This window comes from Oenanthe melanoleuca, chromosome 5 (assembly GCF_029582105.1).
Source record: "Oenanthe melanoleuca isolate GR-GAL-2019-014 chromosome 5, OMel1.0, whole genome shotgun sequence".
Classification (NCBI taxonomy): domain Eukaryota; kingdom Metazoa; phylum Chordata; class Aves; order Passeriformes; family Muscicapidae; genus Oenanthe; species Oenanthe melanoleuca.
The window spans coordinates 559,464-576,597 of record NC_079339.1 but is presented as its reverse complement, the minus strand read 5'-3'; the positions used below and the strand labels follow the sequence as shown (position 1 = coordinate 576,597).

General features: G+C 43.7%; 1 protein-coding gene across 3 annotated transcripts in view; it reads right to left on the bottom strand.

Moving 5' to 3' along the window:
- MICAL2 (microtubule associated monooxygenase, calponin and LIM domain containing 2) overlaps positions 1 to 17,134 on the bottom strand; it is a 107,628-nt gene that overhangs the window by 30,211 nt on the left and 60,283 nt on the right. Inside the window, exons 21-25 of one of the 3 annotated variants that reach the window (XM_056493899.1) lie at positions 12,367 to 12,465; positions 11,876 to 11,956; positions 10,370 to 10,556; positions 9,206 to 9,294; positions 8,824 to 8,923 (exon numbers count right to left, since the gene is read on the bottom strand). In XM_056493899.1, the coding sequence (XP_056349874.1) occupies positions 8,824 to 8,923; positions 9,206 to 9,294; positions 10,370 to 10,556; positions 11,876 to 11,956; positions 12,367 to 12,465 (556 nt within the window). Of the gene's footprint in view, positions 1 to 4,595; positions 8,924 to 9,205; positions 9,295 to 10,369; positions 10,557 to 11,875; positions 11,957 to 12,366; positions 12,466 to 17,134 lie in introns of those variants that run through there. The other 2 variants (XM_056493900.1, XM_056493902.1) reach the window with 2 other exon arrangements.

The following is a 17,134-nucleotide window of genomic DNA, read 5'->3' as shown; positions in this document are numbered from 1 at the left end:
CCCCATCCAGTCAGTGCTGCTGGGCCACAAGTGCTCACGTTTCTACTCCCTCCTCCCCTTCAGCTGGTTTTAAGTCATGTAAGGGGAATTCATTTTTAAGCAAATCCTGTGGGATTTCTTGGCTAAAGTGAGTCAGACCAAATGGGAGCCTCACATAAGAAGAAAAGGGGAGCAAACCTCACCAAGTTAACCAAAATATGAAAACTCACACAAACCTAGAAACCATCCCTGAAGGCAAATGAAAAGCACAGTCAGTGCCAGGAAACACCAAATTTTAGAATTATATCTATCTTTCTTCTTTGGCCCACAACAGGCTCAAGGCACTGGTGGTCAGGAACAAAGTATCTGGGGGGAGGCTGGTCCAGAAAATAACTCCAAGAACTCCTGACCTGCCCAGGCTGGGGGCCCCCACACACCAAACACAAGGTCTGGTGGCTGACTGGGTGGAGAACACCTAGCAGGGCACTCAGAGGGGACAAGAAATAATTATCCCTACCTGCTGCTGGCAGTGCAAGGGGACACTGCCACAGCTGCCCTGCCCCGAGGACAGGCAGCTCCACTGCTATGGAAAAGACAAGAAACAATTCCTTGTGGGTCTTTTTGGGGAACAGGCAGGAGGAATGGGACCTGCTGGAATGAGCTGTCCCAGCTGCAGTGGGGATGTGATGTTTTGCTGGGGGATAGGCAGGAGGAATGGGACCTGCTGGAATCAGCTGTCCCAGCTGCAGGGGGGATGTGACTGTGAAACAGGGACAGTCCAGCAGTACTTACCCAAAACTGCCCCAGCCACTGAGGACTGGAGGGGCTGAGTGGAAGGCTCCTCAGTGAAGGCAGTCCCCAGATGTGGCACTGCTCTGCAGCAGGGCTGGCAGAGGGCACAGCACAGTGCCCTGCAAGGCTCCAGCCCAGCTGGCATCCTGCCTGCCTGCCCACCCTGAGCTCTGCCATTGTCCTGTCACCTCATCACTCAGCCACAGGGCACAGCACCCTGCCTGCCCTTCTATGGAGCTGCTGACTCAGGCCCTGACAGGAGTGGGCAGCTCTGAACTGGAGTCACTCACACACGTGGGCAGCTCTGGTGGTGAAAGCAAACACCAGCTGGCAGCAAGAGCTGGCATTGGGAAATCCAGTCAGCAGACCACAAATGGATCTGTAGCACACCCAGCCTGCCTTCTCACTGTGCAATAAACCAAAAAAACAACCTGAGCCCAGCTTACAAAGCAGCAGTGCTCCAGGAAAGCTGTGGGGACAGAAAGGTGTGCACACCAGAGCTGTGCCAGCACAGATGGAATGATCCCACTGAGCTCAAGGTGAGATCCTGAGCAGAAAGCACTCTGCAGGGAAGCACAGCTGGAATGATCCCACTGAGCTCAGGGTGAGATCCTGAGCAGAAAGCACTCTGCAGGGAAGCACAGCTGGAATGAACCCAGTGAGCTCAGGGTGAGATCCTGAGCAGAAAGCACTCTGCAGGGAAGCACAGCTGGAATGAACCCAGTGAGCTCAGGGTGAGATCCTGAGCAGAAAGCACTCTGCAGGGAAGCACAGCTGGAATGAACCCAGTGAGCTCAGGGTGAGATCCTGAGCAGAAAGCACTCTGCAGGGAAGCACAGCTGGAATGAACCCAGTGAGCTCAGGGTGAGATCCTGAGCAGAAATCTTCCCAGTCTCCATCTCTTATTTTGTAAAGAAACACTTCTGAATCCTGGCCCAAAATACAACCAGAGAGTTTGAAGCTCTCCAAGCCAGACAGAGACCCCCACAATTTTTTAATGCATCTAAGGGAACAGTGCACATTTATGTGCTAATACAAACTGAACAAAAATTGACAGACAAAGGAGATAAAAAAAGGAAACTTAGAGGAAACCTATTAGATATACTTAATACGTGTCTTTAGGAAAAATGGATTCTCAAACAAAACCTGCTATGGTAGCACACTACTTCTATCATTTTAGAGTAAATATATATTTAATCAGAGCAATCTGTGTTAGTCTGGTATATTAAGGCATGTATTAATTATGAATTTGGAGTGCAGCAACACCACTTTTAGTTTCCAGTGTCCATCAGAATAGTATTTTTGGACACAAATTCAGAGCACCAAAAACCTTAAAAGAAAGATGTGATTGAATGAATGAATGAATGAATACCTGCAGAACAAGTGCTGAAAGGGCAAATTCAGTACTACAGCAACATGGAAATTTCATCATTTCACATTTCAAAGAAACATTTCAGAAATTCCATCCATTTCAAACAAGTCTGGAGCCCACCACCTGATGAGATTAAAGCCTCCCTTCTTTATATGTGAGCACAGTTCATGAAGAGAAGGAAAGAGACTTGGGGAAATATTTACATGACTAATACATATACTTGCATCAGGCATTTATACATAATGTCTTCCTATCTTCAGTTGCATGGTCTTTCAGGCAGAAAAACCCCAAGTCATCTGCAAATATGTCATGTCTTTAAAAACATAAATATTAATGCAGAACTCAGTGCATTTCAAAACTCAATGTTTTGACTGGAATGTGAGGAACGAGTGAGCCAGAAGTGAATTAAAGCCAATTATAGTAACTAATTGCCATAATGCTGTGGAAAAATGCAGACCATAGTCTTTGCTTGAGGTTGGAAGACACACAGAAGCAACTTTCACTGGCATTTTACAGCTGTAGCAATTTAAAAGAAACTCAGAGGAACAGAAATTACTGTTCTTGGTAGAGTTAATGAAAGGCTGATGTTTGAATCTGAGCCATTTTAAGAAGCTTTGTCTGTATTCTTCTATTCAAATCAAGTGTGTTTAAAACCTGCAAGATCTTTTTAATTTTAAAGGCTTAGCACAATTATCATAAAGGTGGGTTACCTTTAGTGAATGTTGACATGTTTGGTTTTCATTACCAGACACCTAGGCAGTTAATGCTGCCTGGCTTTGAGAATGAAAGGTTGGCCTGGCTTTAAAAAAAAAATAGAAATTCAAGTGAGGGACACAGCTCACAGCTCTGAGGGCACTGCTGCCAGCCAGGCTCTGCAGAGAGCTCCTGAGCAGAGCAGGAGGGAGATCCAGGTCTCCTGCTCACAGGGCAAGGTGAGGAGTCCCAGCCCAGCTGGTTAAACTCACACAGACCTTCACACACCAGGCTCTCCCAGCAGCAGCAAAACAGGGAACATGTGGTGGTGCTGTGTCATGGTTTGGACCAAGAGTGAAGGAACCAACACAGATTTCCTCCTCTTGTGCTGATATTCCATCTGCTTTATTTCCTATCCATACTCTGTGTCCTGCCCTGCCCACAGCAAGGTCTGTCCCTCTGCTGACAGCACTGGCTACTGATGGGACTGCTTGGGCCTTCTGCACCTCTGGGGGAAATAAATCCACTCTACATTACCCCAATTCCAAGTTCTTCTACTGATATTTAGCAGGAAGGAGTGAAATTTTATGAGAACAGCATGAACATCTGATGCCTCTCAACACTTGAGTGCCAAACAAATCATCACCTTCTGCTGGCAAAAAAATCTCTTCTGATGTTTCCCTGCCACTGTCTCTGCCTAAAACTGTGAACTGTGCAAAGAGGAAATTCAGTTTTACCCCAATTGCTTTGTCTGTTACCATTAAGTGCCAAGCATTGTCCTCAGTGGTATTTGTTGCCCCATGTTTTCATAATGGATATCATCTCCCCCTTGGACAGCAAACTTTTACTGTGCCTGGTGGCTTTTCCTTTGGTGGGGAAGATAGAATAGTTCATTGAGAATAACATTTGTTCTTCTTTGGCAATGTTGTCTTTAGCAACAATTAAAAAAAATAATTTCTGTCATTCAAACAGCCCTAAGTGAGGCTCAGTTTTAATTCATTTTAAAAAAATAAAATCAACAATCTTTCCATTAAAATCTTAGGACTATTCTTTCTGGGATTTGTTTTTTTTCTTGAAATGCAAAGGAAGAGATTATAGCTTAAGAATTGCAGAGTAAGCAAAAGAAAGAAAATGAAGTGGAGGAAGACTTAGGAAAGGTCTTTTGGAGAACCTGCTGTTTAAAAAGAATTCTGCCACGAGCTTAAAATACAAAAATTAAATTTAAAAAATAAATTAAAAAATGCAAGGCCACTGTTAACAGGCAATGGGTCACCATGAGCAGCTTCCAGGGGTCCAGAAGGCACTGGGAATAGCACTCCAGAGCGAGCAGCAAAGGTAGAGATTTATCCTGGGTTATCACCTGCTTTTCCTGAACACAACCAAAAACCCAAACACACTCCCTCATTACCTTCATGGCACGAGTTAATCTGCACAGCAGCAGCGTGGGGAAAGGCAGCAGAGGCTGAGAGAGGAGGACAGTGCTGTCTGTGTGTGCCCCACGCCCACCAGCAGCAGCTCCCCACGCCCAGCACACGCCACCCTGGGCTGCAGGGAGGGGACAACTCCTGATGGGCAGCCCTCCACAAGGGACACACATGCAGTGACACCAGCACAGGGACACTCCCAGGCCTCTGGCTCAGGCCACAAGCAGGGGAACACCACAGCTTCCACCACAAGAGGAAGGTGCAGACCAGCGTGAAGTCGCTACCAAGTCTCTGTACCCAGGAAGTTTGTATAAAAGGAAGAGATGAAACAAGGAGACTTATAAAGAACTACATTTATTTTTGTTTACAGCAGATATCATAAATAAAGCTAGAACAATTTTTGTCGTGTGCAAAATACAGAACTTCATGTGAAAATTTAAATACAGAGTTAAAAACTACTTCATAAAAATATTCAGTTAAGATTATCAAGTAAAATGAAGACAGAAGATTTAGGAGGAGAAGGACAGAATCCTCACTGGGCAGGAAGAACAAGGAAGACTCTGCAACAGAGAGTAAAAAACACAGCAATAGGAAGTGGTTTGAAATGGCAGACCTTCATGTCATGACCTTCATATTAAAGCATGCTGAGCTTTGTAAGAACACACTGCAGCCCTGAAATACACTGGGAGTCACATCCCAGCCATGTGTGCAGGAAGTGACGTTGGAAACACTGAGAGATTCTGTGTGGGCACAGCATGGGGACCTGCAGAGCCCTCAAGTCATTTTAGGATACCCACACAAATAAATACTGTTGGCTGAGTCATGCAAATGTACAGACCAGCAGGATAAGGAGCAGGCTGCCTGAGGCTGGGAAATTGGGGCAGATGGCAGAGGATGGCTGGCCCTCCTAAAACTGCTCCTAAGATCAGTTCAAGCCCTTCCCTCTGAGAGGGATCCCCAGCTGGGTCAGGACCACATCAGCCAGGCTCAGTGCACTTGCTGGTCAGCCTGAACCCTTGGTTCTTGCTGGGATTCATCTCCCCTTCCAGACTGTCCCCTGGTGATTACACCAGCTGGAAATCATGTACAAAATACAAAATCATGGTGGGGGCTGGTGGTGGAGAGGGGTGGTGAAGAGAAACCCATCCATGAGTACCAACCAAGGGAATAAAACCAGCTTAGCCCCAGAACCACATGCACTGTTAGGCCTGCCTAAATATGTCAGCTGGGGTGGAGGGTTATGATTTGCTTGGTTTTGGCTTTTTTTTTCTGCAGAACCTTTTGTACCAGACTTTTCCAGTAGGAAAGCAGGGAATGCTCTGACACTGCTTGCTCAGGGAATGTGTGAGCTCCATGCAAACAGATTAACCTGGAGAATCAGCTGGGTAATCACACCCTGGCCTTATTTTAAACCTTTCCTTCACAGCTCTCTGGAAGAAGTAAGGCCTTAACAGGTTGTTTCAAGAAACCCTTTGCTTGCCTAACTTACCTTAAAGGCACAGGGAAGCGCACATGCACAGACACAGAGAGAAAAACATTCCCTACAAAGAGCACAGACATTTTTTTCTAGAACTGTGAACTCAGCAACAGGTTAAATAATCATGCCAAAGCTCCATTAATATACCAGACACACAGATTGCTCCAACAGTTAAAAAAAAAAAAAAACAAAACAACAACACAAAACCCAAAACACACAATGAAATGATGTCAAACAACAGGGTTAGTCATGTAATTTTGGAACTGGAAAAAAAAAAATCACCTGAGAGCAGAAAGGCTTCAGCCAGTGAGCTGGGGCAGCACCGGAATGTTGAATTGGACTAAAAGCAATGAGGGAGATTGGCAGAGAAGACAGCAGGGAAGAAAACACAGAACTTCACTTGGTTATGTAGGAAAGCATCAGGAAGATTACATTGGTACAGAGAACAACTGGCCAAATGAAACTGCCTTTTCTTCATTCAATTATCGACCAGGACAAGCAGGTATGAGTATTACTAGCAGAACAGTAAGATGAAAAGTCAAAAAAAGTTAACCAATTAAAGTGATTCCAACAGAATAACCTGCAAAATCCCAGTGCATGGTAATTAAAAACATTTTCACCATGCAAGTTCCTGAATTCTGTTGTGGAATTGTAGGGATTTATGCCCCATTATACAAATCTGTATAAAACCAATCCCATATTTTAATTTTTTTTTTTTAATCTTATTTTTACACTTTCTACTAGTAAGATTCATTTGGTTTAAGTTCATTGGCCAGAGATTTCCAAGTTTCTTAATGTATCACCATTTTCTCTACATTTACCATTATGCTCACTCTGCCATAGTAAACAGCAGGAGAAAACTTTAGGAAGAAGTGTTCCTAAAGACTCTCCTATTGACAAACTGAAACCAAAATTGATGGCAGCCCAAATTTGGAAACTTGACCACTCAGCAGTTTGCTGTGTTGCAGGAGCAAGCACACTGCAGACTGTCTCCTTTTTAGGGGGAAGCAGTTACTATCATTAGCAAATAATTAAAAATAATACAGTGTTTCCAAGTCAGGTTTTTTAAATGCTGTAAGAAAGGTGCAGATACATTCCATATATACAGATGGGCCACTGAGTAACTGCAATTATTGCAATTATTGCTGTGTCCACTCAATGTTGTAGCAAAGTTTGGCTGAATACATGTTTGAGCATTAATGGCAATTTTTGCAAAGGAATTCTACCTTATGTCTAACAATTTTCTTTAAGCACTTTTTCAAGTTCTGTGCATCAAAATAACAATTTCTCTCCCAAAATACATAACCACTCTAAAATGTGAAAAGCTCATCCTCATAGTTTAAAGAAAGTCAAACTATCTAGAAAAAAGATCCAGTTTGTCAATTTATTTTAAACAGCAGACACATTTCCTTTTCATACCTAAGAGGCAAAACAATTCCAATCATCTTTTCCCACATTATATTAAATCAAAACAAAACAAAACAATAAACACCAAGACCTGCCAGCCCATAGGCAGCACAGTTATTTGAGACCACTGGCAGGTGATCCTCAGTTTTGGTACCAACTGAGTGCAACACTATTTCCTATTGTGTATGCCACATTCTTCTGGCTACAAATAGATGCTTTTCATTTTAGGCTACACACATTGCCATGTTTAAGGATTTACCTATTTCCTGGTAAACTTCTGAGTATAAATAAGTACTTGAAAGGCAGGGAGCACGCTTACCTGGCTGGCTAACTAGGCTGAAAGTAATGAGCATTGGGATGTCACTGTCCTTGCTGTTTAACAGATTAAGGTAGACCTTTTTGAGGGACATCTGAAAGGAATTTACTCATTTGCTGCTCCAGATAATAGAATTTCACCTTTCCAGCTGCACACATTGAAATGAATTACCCAAGTAAGGAGTTATTGCCTAAGAATACTTTTACAGAGTTTTGGTGTTTGCTCTAAACCTGTATTTTTAAAAAAATCCAAGACACTGGGAGCAGTGCCTGCCTAGAGGCACAACAGGAGTGACTTCAGTTACAGAGGAGCCCTCCATAAATTGATATTCCTCATACCAGCCACCACATGAGGAAGCTTTGACTTGAGGAATGTCTGGTCTACTTCTTCCTACCAGCTCCTTAGATTTAAAATTTCAGTCAAGCCTTCCCTCACTTCCTATCACTTGCTCTTCAAATAAATTAGTAGAACAGATAATACCCATTATCAACAAAAGGTACCCTTCACAAGCAATGTAAAAGGCATGACTAGGAGCAACGTGAGTTATGTACATTATTTTTTTGAAACACATTCATGTTAAATTATAAACCTCACAAGCTAGAGCAAAGATGAAAGCAAGGAAAAAATAAAAAGCTATGTGCCATACTCAGGTTTCAAAACCCAGTCATTTGTCAGAAATATTCCTGAAAGAACACACATTCTTTCTTGGTCTAACTGAAAAAAAAGAGAAGAAAAAAGCTAGGGAAAAAAGCTAGGTTTCAAAATGTACCATCTCCTCCAATGGTCTGATCACAGAATAAAAGAGGGGGGAAATAATCAAGAAAATATCCTTCATCTGAGTGCATGTTCTGGAAATGTTTGGACACTGTCCTTCATGCTCTAACATACAGTACATCTTATGTTGAAAATTCCGATTGCACCTCGCCTCTGTCAGAAGGAACCCACCATTCAACGAAGTCACGTAAAGCAGAAAAGAAAACCCTCCAAAATCAAAAACCAAACCCCCCCCTGGAGAAACAAACCAGCCAGGCTGTCACATCTGAGAACCTGCAAGGCAGCAGGGAGCGAGGCACGGCTCAGAGGCCGCAGCAGCGCCGCAGCCGCTCGAGCAGGCTCTCCAGGGAGAGCCCTGCCTCGCGGTACATGAGAGCCAGCACCTCCAGCAGGGCACACAGCAGAGGCACCCCCAGGCTCAGCAGTTCGTACAGGTAGGCATAGTTATAGGCATTGTCCCTGAAATGCAGCTGGGCAGCCTGCAGGACACCGTGCAGCCAGTCAGCCAGGCGGCTGGGGATGGCAAGCAGCTCCCTGGTCGCCCGCAGGGGCCAGCTCAGCGCGCCCCCCAAGAAGGAAGTCAGGATACCTGGGGACCTGTCCTCTGGGCTGCTAGCAGTGGACAGAGTGCTTTCTGTGCTGATCTCTGTGGCCTTGGCTTCCACCTTCTTCCACGCGTCCAGCGCCTCCTTGGGAAAAGCGTTCAAAATAAAAAGAGTTAAATGTGCCTCCAAAGCAAGTGCTGCTGCCTTCAAGCCGTGCCACACATTTGGCTCTTAAGTTCAGCTTTACTTTGCACAGAAAACCTAAATTCCCTTCAGAACCAGACGAGAAATACACCAAACCCACAGACCCAGGAGGTTTGGATTTTAGCACTGCCTTTACTGCACATGAGGCAGAAAACATCCACGTCCACACACAGGTATTGCACCCTGTCCCAATATTGCATTAGAAATACAATCACTCCATACCTGTCCATGGATCTGTATTGTTGCCCTTCTCTTTCTGTGCTTTGTACTGGTTTTGCAGTGTGTAAAATGAGGTTTACAGTAAAATTTACCTACAAGAGGGAAAAAAAAAATCAGTTATAGGATACGTTGTCTATACATACACGGACTGAAAAATCACCCTTGCATCTATTAAAAAAAAAACAACAAAACAAAACCAGGAGAATGAACAGTTGGGCAGCAAAAGGAATGGAAACCTGGCATTGACTCTGATTAACAGCTCTGAATATGTTTCTTTCACAGATTTGCACATCAGTTCAATAACATAAGGTAATTTATCTATCTCTCAGGTGTAAGATTAATAAACAGGAAAAAAACAACATCCCATAAATACAAAGTCACAAACCAACACAAGACATCAAACAGAAAAAAAAAAAAAGTCAAATAATTAGTTCAAAAGGACATCTTTGCAGATTTTCCACACTGAAAAAGAACCACTTTGATCTTGAATTTTTAATCCTGTTGCAGAGGGAGATCAGATTAATACTCTGATCTACTCAAATACTTTGGAAGGGGCAAAAGAATTTCAATTCAGTTTGATAATTTCATTCTAAACTTAAAAAAAAATAAAGAAAAAAAAAAGGCAAACTCCAGGATTTAGGAGGGATGAAGCATCCAAGATCTGAACCTCTTGCTCTACAGCAGCCTGGAGCCTGGAATAAATCACACTGTGCTTGGCCAGTCCTACTGCTTTCAACTCCTGACCATAACATCTTAAAGGAAATAACCTACATTCCCTGCTTCTGTGTAAATCTGCCATTATTATGGCTTGTCCTTATAGATCACATTATTTAATGGCCAGTTTTTAATGGAGATAAGCATAATTATAATATTGGAAAAACCTCACCCCTTTTTCCCCTCGCCCTTACTCTGACCTGTGATTTGACAAAGCGCATTTTGGTTACCAACTTATTTTGCACTGAGGATTTCTTCATTTAAAGCTCAGGTCTGTCATAATTTAGAGAGAGTGGGACTGCCAGTACAAGGATTCAAGGATCAGCAGGGACACAAGCAGCACACTTGGCACACCTCCCCCTGACTGTGCTGCAGATCTTCCTCCCTAGCTCCACTAAAAGCACCAACACTCAGACCTTTCCAAGTACTCCTAAATAGCTCCTCCATTATTACCTTCCTCAACATCAAAGGCATAGATTCCTAGGCGGAGGGTGGTGGAACACACTTCACACTTGAAGCACTCCCTGTGGAAGAAGTGCCCCTCTGCACTCAGCCGCTCCATCACGTACACCCGCTTCTTGCAGAAATAACAAATGTCGCTCCCCCCGATGGACTTGGGGAATTCTTTTCGCAGAGAGCCCTGTTCCAAGATAAAAACACAACATAAAGCTCTGGCTCCACACTCAGATATAAATCCTTATGGAGGGGGCAGCTGCTTTAGCTGCTTGAAATGTTGCACAGCACCCTCCAAGCAAAATTACATTCAGCTTCTTTATTACTCATTATTGCAGTTCTGGAAGTTTATGCAGCAATTAATAAATCAGACATCACAAGGACTTTAAAGGGGTGACTTTGATGCTGGACTTGCATTCAGTTTCCCTCTGGGAGTTCACCAACATTTTGATTACTCAGGGCCAGGAGCAGCATCACTCCCTGGTCACCCTGCACCACCCTGGCTCAGGGACTCGTGTCTCTCTCAGGAGGTGAGGGCACACCTCACCAGCCCCAAACAGCAGACTTGCATCTGCAGCCAAGCAAAAAAAACCACCCTGAAGACTCAGTTCAGACACTGGAAGAAAATGCAGGCTTGTGCTTAAAGGGCCAGGAGGAAAAGCAGACAGTGCTCCCATTGCCACAGCCCTGCCTCCCCTCTCAGCCCTGAGACTATAGCCCAACCTGGGCTTGGTTAGCTTCCAAAATCACTTTGTTTCCTTCCACATGCATTCAGAACATTTTAAACACATTCAAAATACAATCCATATTAACAACCTGGAACTATTTTGAAAGTTTGTTGAAATTAGGCTGGTCATTAACATTCTTTAATTGCCATGAATCTCATCCCCTCTCAGACATACATGCAAAAGGTAGAGAAAAGTGAACTAGAGATTGATTAGACGCCACTGGACTTCCCTTTCCTTATTAGAGGCAGGTATGAGGATGTTACTTTGCATTGTGTGTTATGGCTGGTTACAGGTGGGTACAGGTGAGCGTGCTCTGCCTGCCACATCCATCACACCTCCTCCCCTTGCACCATCCCTGCTGCCACAGGACAGGTTCCACACCTGGGATGGAGGAGGAGAAGTCCAAGGCACATTCAGACAGCAGCACACAGTCCATACAATTCATCTCTCATCTGCCAGCAAAAGGCACCCTTGGAACCATTTTTTAATGTTAAGTAGAACTCACAGTTGTTATTGTCACGTAATCCTGTGCTTAGAAGTTGAGAATTCTATTCCAGATCTGCCATTAGCAATCCATTTTTCTCTGATGGATCATTTTAGAACATGAATCTTTCCAAACAAACAACCATGCAAATGAAAACCCACAGAGATGTGTTTTTAAAACCATGGTGTTAATAGATCAGATAGTTACAGTGAAGCTGAAACAACTGAGTTTAGTGCTGGCTGGTAAGTAGAGTATCATCACTACAACACAACACCTTGCTTGGCTTCCCAGTACCTGACATCTCTGAGCACTGGAGGCAGCAGAAGGAGAGTGAGGAATGGGGCAAGAACCTGCAGCTCTGTCCAGAGACCGCTTCTGAATTCAACACAGAACAGTGTCAGAGTTGAGAAACAGCCCTCTTCAAAAGCAGGCACAGTGATTCAGCACTCGTGTGTTAAAAATAACTGCATAAGAATGTACTGCACAAAACTTTCTTTAGAAGCCACCCTGAGTAATAATTGTCTTCTGTTACTAATTCTACAGCAATTACATTTAATAAAAGCCTCCTGAAGTTTTAATTCACATAGTCAAGTAACAGAAATATAAATAGAAGATGCGGTGAGCAACATTTCCATCAGCACATTGTGCCAATGTGCACTTTAATTAAAGTGTTAGACCTTTCATAAGGCTTCAAGTGCTCCACAACTGGGGTCTTAAGTCAGGATGGCATTCTGGGAACACTGCTCTTAAGTTAAGTTAGTGTTTCTTTGTGGGTTTACTCTTACCATTTCAAGCTGTGGCTTGGGTCTGTGGTCATTCACATACAGATTTACAAGAACTTCAGCCACAGCTCCAATGGCACGTGAGACCTTTCCTACAGTGGTCTGACCAGGAAAGGGGAGAAGATGAAGAATAGAAGGAACAGCTTTAGTTACCCTTGAAAAAGAATTTAGAGACAAAAAGGACAAGAATAATGTGGGCACATGCAAACATGGATCCAGGGGGGCAGGAGGAAGAGCAGAGGGCAAGTCCAGCAGAGCACAAGCACGTTCATGCGTGACCAGCACGGTCCAGCTGGGCCACAGGAGGCTTCTGTGCAGCACACAGACTTCTCCCTGAGGATGGCTGAGAAGCTCCTGATGGCAGCAAGTGCTCCTCCTCAAGGTTTCCTGCTGTGCCCATGAAAGGCTGAGCTGCTGCCTGGCTATCTGAGCTGGACATTCTGACACTAAAATAAACCCTATTGTTCGCTTCAGCTTCTCTGGGACTTGGTTGTTACATTTCAGAGCAGGGGTGGGATTGAACTCCACACTGAACACTCCCCAAACTGACATTTCAAGGAACATTCTACAAAAATGTGGGAGCCAAATCCCACACAGAGAGTTTTGTTGGTGCTCACAGGGCAAACATGTGCCCTCTCCCCAGTGACTCACTAATGCCAGGGCAAACTGGAGGAACCACACTCATGAGAGGGAAGCAGCTCCTTTAATCTGCTTGGTCACACTGCTGCAGCCACCAAAGCCAGGCTGGTTTTAACCAAATGTATGAACCAGGCCTGCAAGGAGGTTCCAGGTGCACAGCAGGCAGGGCAATGACTGGTCCCTGCTCCCCTGCCAACACACCTGGAGAAGCTCATGGGGACTGGAAAAGGGGAAAAGTGTGTGTGCATGCGTGTGCAAGTGGCAGCAAGTAGCTAGGTACTCTGCTCCTGGAGAAAAAGACAGTAAAGACTTCACAGATTTACAGAAGTATTTTCTACCCTAAACCAAATTTCCTGCAGTGATTGGGATTTTAGCTCTTGAGTCAGTGCAAGATCCCACAGCCTCTCTGGTAGCAAAGGCAGCAAGGGCCATCCTGGGCTGGCCAGGGCTCTGGCACTCTGCTTCTGAGTCAGGGCACTGCTTTTTCCATGAGGACAGACACACAGTATTGATGCCTTGGGTTTTAGCTTTTGTATTTTTCAGAATCTCTGCTGCTTAGTGTGTAACTCTGACACTTCATGTCAGGTGTTGGTAGTGACAAAACAATTCCTTCCCAGCTGGAGAACCAAGGACAGCTGGTACCCAAAAAGCAGAAACAATGGTGAGGGAAAGGGGCAAACCAGGGGCTGAGACTTCATGGCCTGGGGCTGTGGTTGGATAATTGACCCCAATGTGTAGATGAACCAAAACTTATAAAAGTGTAAAACTCATGGTGGGATCCACCTTGGGTTTGATTTGGGTGTAGCCCTGGCCAGGCTCTTGCACTGCCCAAGGTGCATCCTTTCAATAAATCCCTGTTTTGTCCCTTTTGCTCTGCATAATCTCTGTTCCAGGTCAGCCCTTCCAGGCAGCAATATCCTATCTAACCCTCCATTCACCTCTCACAGAGCCCAAATCTCAAAGAATGGGGTTCTCCCCCTCTTCTCAGTAAAATGATTTGTCTACTGCCACCTCACCAAGTCCTGCTAACTGAAGGTTTTAAATTACCAGAAAGTTACCAAGAAGAAAGGAAAAAAATATAAATGCAACAGTATTTGGAATACTTCAAAACAATTTTAAAGTATTTTCTATCAAGTTTAAAAAGCACTTCTAGTACACTGTGGGTGTGTTTTCAAAAATTATTATGGATAAAAAAAATTCAAGGGAACACATCCAAATCTTTACAGCTCCCTTATCTTTTGAGAGTTATAATTAACTTGATATCCAGGCAGGTTCAAAATATACACACTAAGACTACACAAGCCACTTAAGGGACAAATGTCTGTCCTGTTTGTTTTGTTTAATATAAAAAGACTTTAAACTATTATTCAATATCTAGACAACTTGTGGGTAACAAGTGCAAAGCAAAGAACATGCTAATTACATATCACAATGCTATCCTAAGTGGTACACCAAATTATAAACCACTACAAGAAGTGCCACTTGCCACTACAGGAAAACTACATTCCTTTGATTTGTTTAAGAATGTGGAACAAAAAAAACTTTCCTCCACAAATTCTGCACCTCTGAATATGCTGAGCAATTTCTGGGCCATGTACAAGTTCTTGTCCATAATCTTGAAAGTCAAAGAGAGTGTTCAAAGTCAGCTGAAGCAGAAAGTTTTCCTTGAACTAGATAAATACTGGAGCAATCAGTCAAATAACAAGGCTGTGGTTAAAGTGCAAGTAGTTGAATTTCAGGAAAAGTATCCTTGAGCCTGAACTACACCTTGAAATTCATCAGGTTGGCTGATTTCTGTTCTCCACCCATTGGAACAATCTATATCAACATTAAAGCAGTCAAAACAAGAAAATTGCATGTTTATACACACTTCAGAAATGTTATTAAAAGGAAATGTTCCTGTAATAAATGTGGACCCACATTGCAAGTAAAAGCAAGTAGGATTTCAATTTAATTTAGCCACAACTCCCTTTAACTTCTGGTCAGCCCTGACTTGGTCAGGCAGGAGATGTTTGCTGTGTATCCCTTCCAAATGAACTATTCTGTTCTGTCCAAGTGCCACTGAGCCACCAACCTGAGACAACAGGGCAGGAGGAGGATCATCCTCAGCAGCCTCCAGAGCACCTGCTACACTCTCTGAAACAGAGAATGTCACCAATGTCCCCAGGCCACTGCAGAGAATGTCCCCAGTGCCCCCAGGCCACTGCAGAGAATGTCCCCAGTGCCCCCAGGCCACTGCAGAGAATGTCCCCAGTGCCCCTCTTGTCACTGCAGAGAATGTCCCCAGTGCCCCCAGGCCACTGCTCCCAGCTCAGGAGCTTTATGGCAGCAGCTTTGAAGCCTGTGCTGAACAGGAACCCTGAAGAGTCACCTCACAGGGTGAATTTCAGAGGGACAACAGAGAATCCCAGAAGATCCCAAGGGGCTGTGAGTCCCTCACACTGCTGAGCTGTCAGTGGCATGCTGCCTCTCTGCAGGCTGACCAGGGTGGTTATTACCATCAAGAGAAAGCTGCCTCCTGTGTTTCCCTGGGTTCTTATTCAGAACTGCACAGCCAGCCAAGTAAGCCTCAGTAGCATTCTCATAAAACAAAGGAAACACACTCTCTGCCTCCAAAAGCAAACAATGCTTTCCCTTTGTTCTTTCATATCCTTAATGATTTTCCTGGTCTTATTTTGCTTTGAGGGTGATTTATTTACTTTTGGTACAAGCTGCTACATATATTTTCCCTCTGAGATAAACAACATTTGAGTGATAAGTTACTGTGTGTAGAAACACCCCAGCCCTGCTTATGATGGTAATTAGAGACAGGTCACTGAAGGGAAATCATTGGTCCAAGCTCTGCAGGGAGCAAATTGACTGCAAAAACTTCCCAGCTCTTACCACACACAGTGGGGATTCACTCCTGCAAAGCTCAAATGAACAGAGTTTTCTGAAGGTCAATCCAACCTTGAGCAGAAAACAGGAATAACCAAAGCCCAGCCTGTAATATAATATATGCTAACTCATCATTCCAGCTATGTGAATTCTGCCAGCTGATTGAAGCTAGAAGGAACTTTTCATTATTATTGGCATATTGCACACAGAAAGTGTTTCTCACCAAGTCATAATGACTGCATGACTTGAAAGAAACAATACTGTCCCACAGCCTTCTTTTCAAGTGTTCCTTTCAGAACTTAAACTTAATAACAAGTTTCTGTAATTAGCATGATTTCCTAGCCACCCTTTTCAATAACTGTGTCCCCATAACTAATTCTGTTCCAAGGAACACTCAACAGGTGCAATGGATTGCCATGTCTGGCAACAACCTCAGAACCCACCTGAAATTAAAATGACAGCACTAGCTATTTAAAACCATGGGAGGGTGCTGATATTTATAGGTCATATATCATGAAGCCTTACAGAACTCAAAACACTTCTATTACCTTCTGTTTTGCTGCTGGGGAAAAAGCAGGAAACTGACAGCAACACACAGAACAGCTCTTCCTGTTGGTTCATCAATCCCAAAACACTTTCTGATACTGATGTCTACACTTGGCTAATGATAATTCTCAGAACAGAGACTAGAAATACAAATTTTGTGACCCATAGCCCCCCTTCAAATAGCAGAGACATGGGCTGTAGAGTACATATTCATAGCAGAGAGTTTCAAATGTACTGTTGAACACAAAAATGCACATTGTGCATCTGAAATGCTGTTGAATTTTTATTTATGTAGCCTAGCACTGCACATTTAGTCAGTGTTTTATAGAGCAGGATAAAATTTTCACATTCTGTGCCATCTTTAAGGATAAAACACAGGGACAACAATTTGACCACGATTCTATTGCCACATCTGCCCCTGACAGGAGGAGTGAAAGATCTCCTGATTATTAGATCAACAGACCTGCTGCTTAAAAAAATCTCCAAAATGCCCCACAAAATGCCCCATATTTACACCTAAGAAATGCATGGTGTAGGAGAGGCCCTGAGCCTGTACAACACCTGGAGCTGTGTATGCAGGCATCAAGATGCTCATGCATGTAGATGTGCCAAAGTGCAAATGCAGTCCTACTTAAGCAGCCAAATATTTACCCAGTGAGATGAACATATATTTACTGTGCTGCTGACAGAACTAGATTTTCTTGCTTCA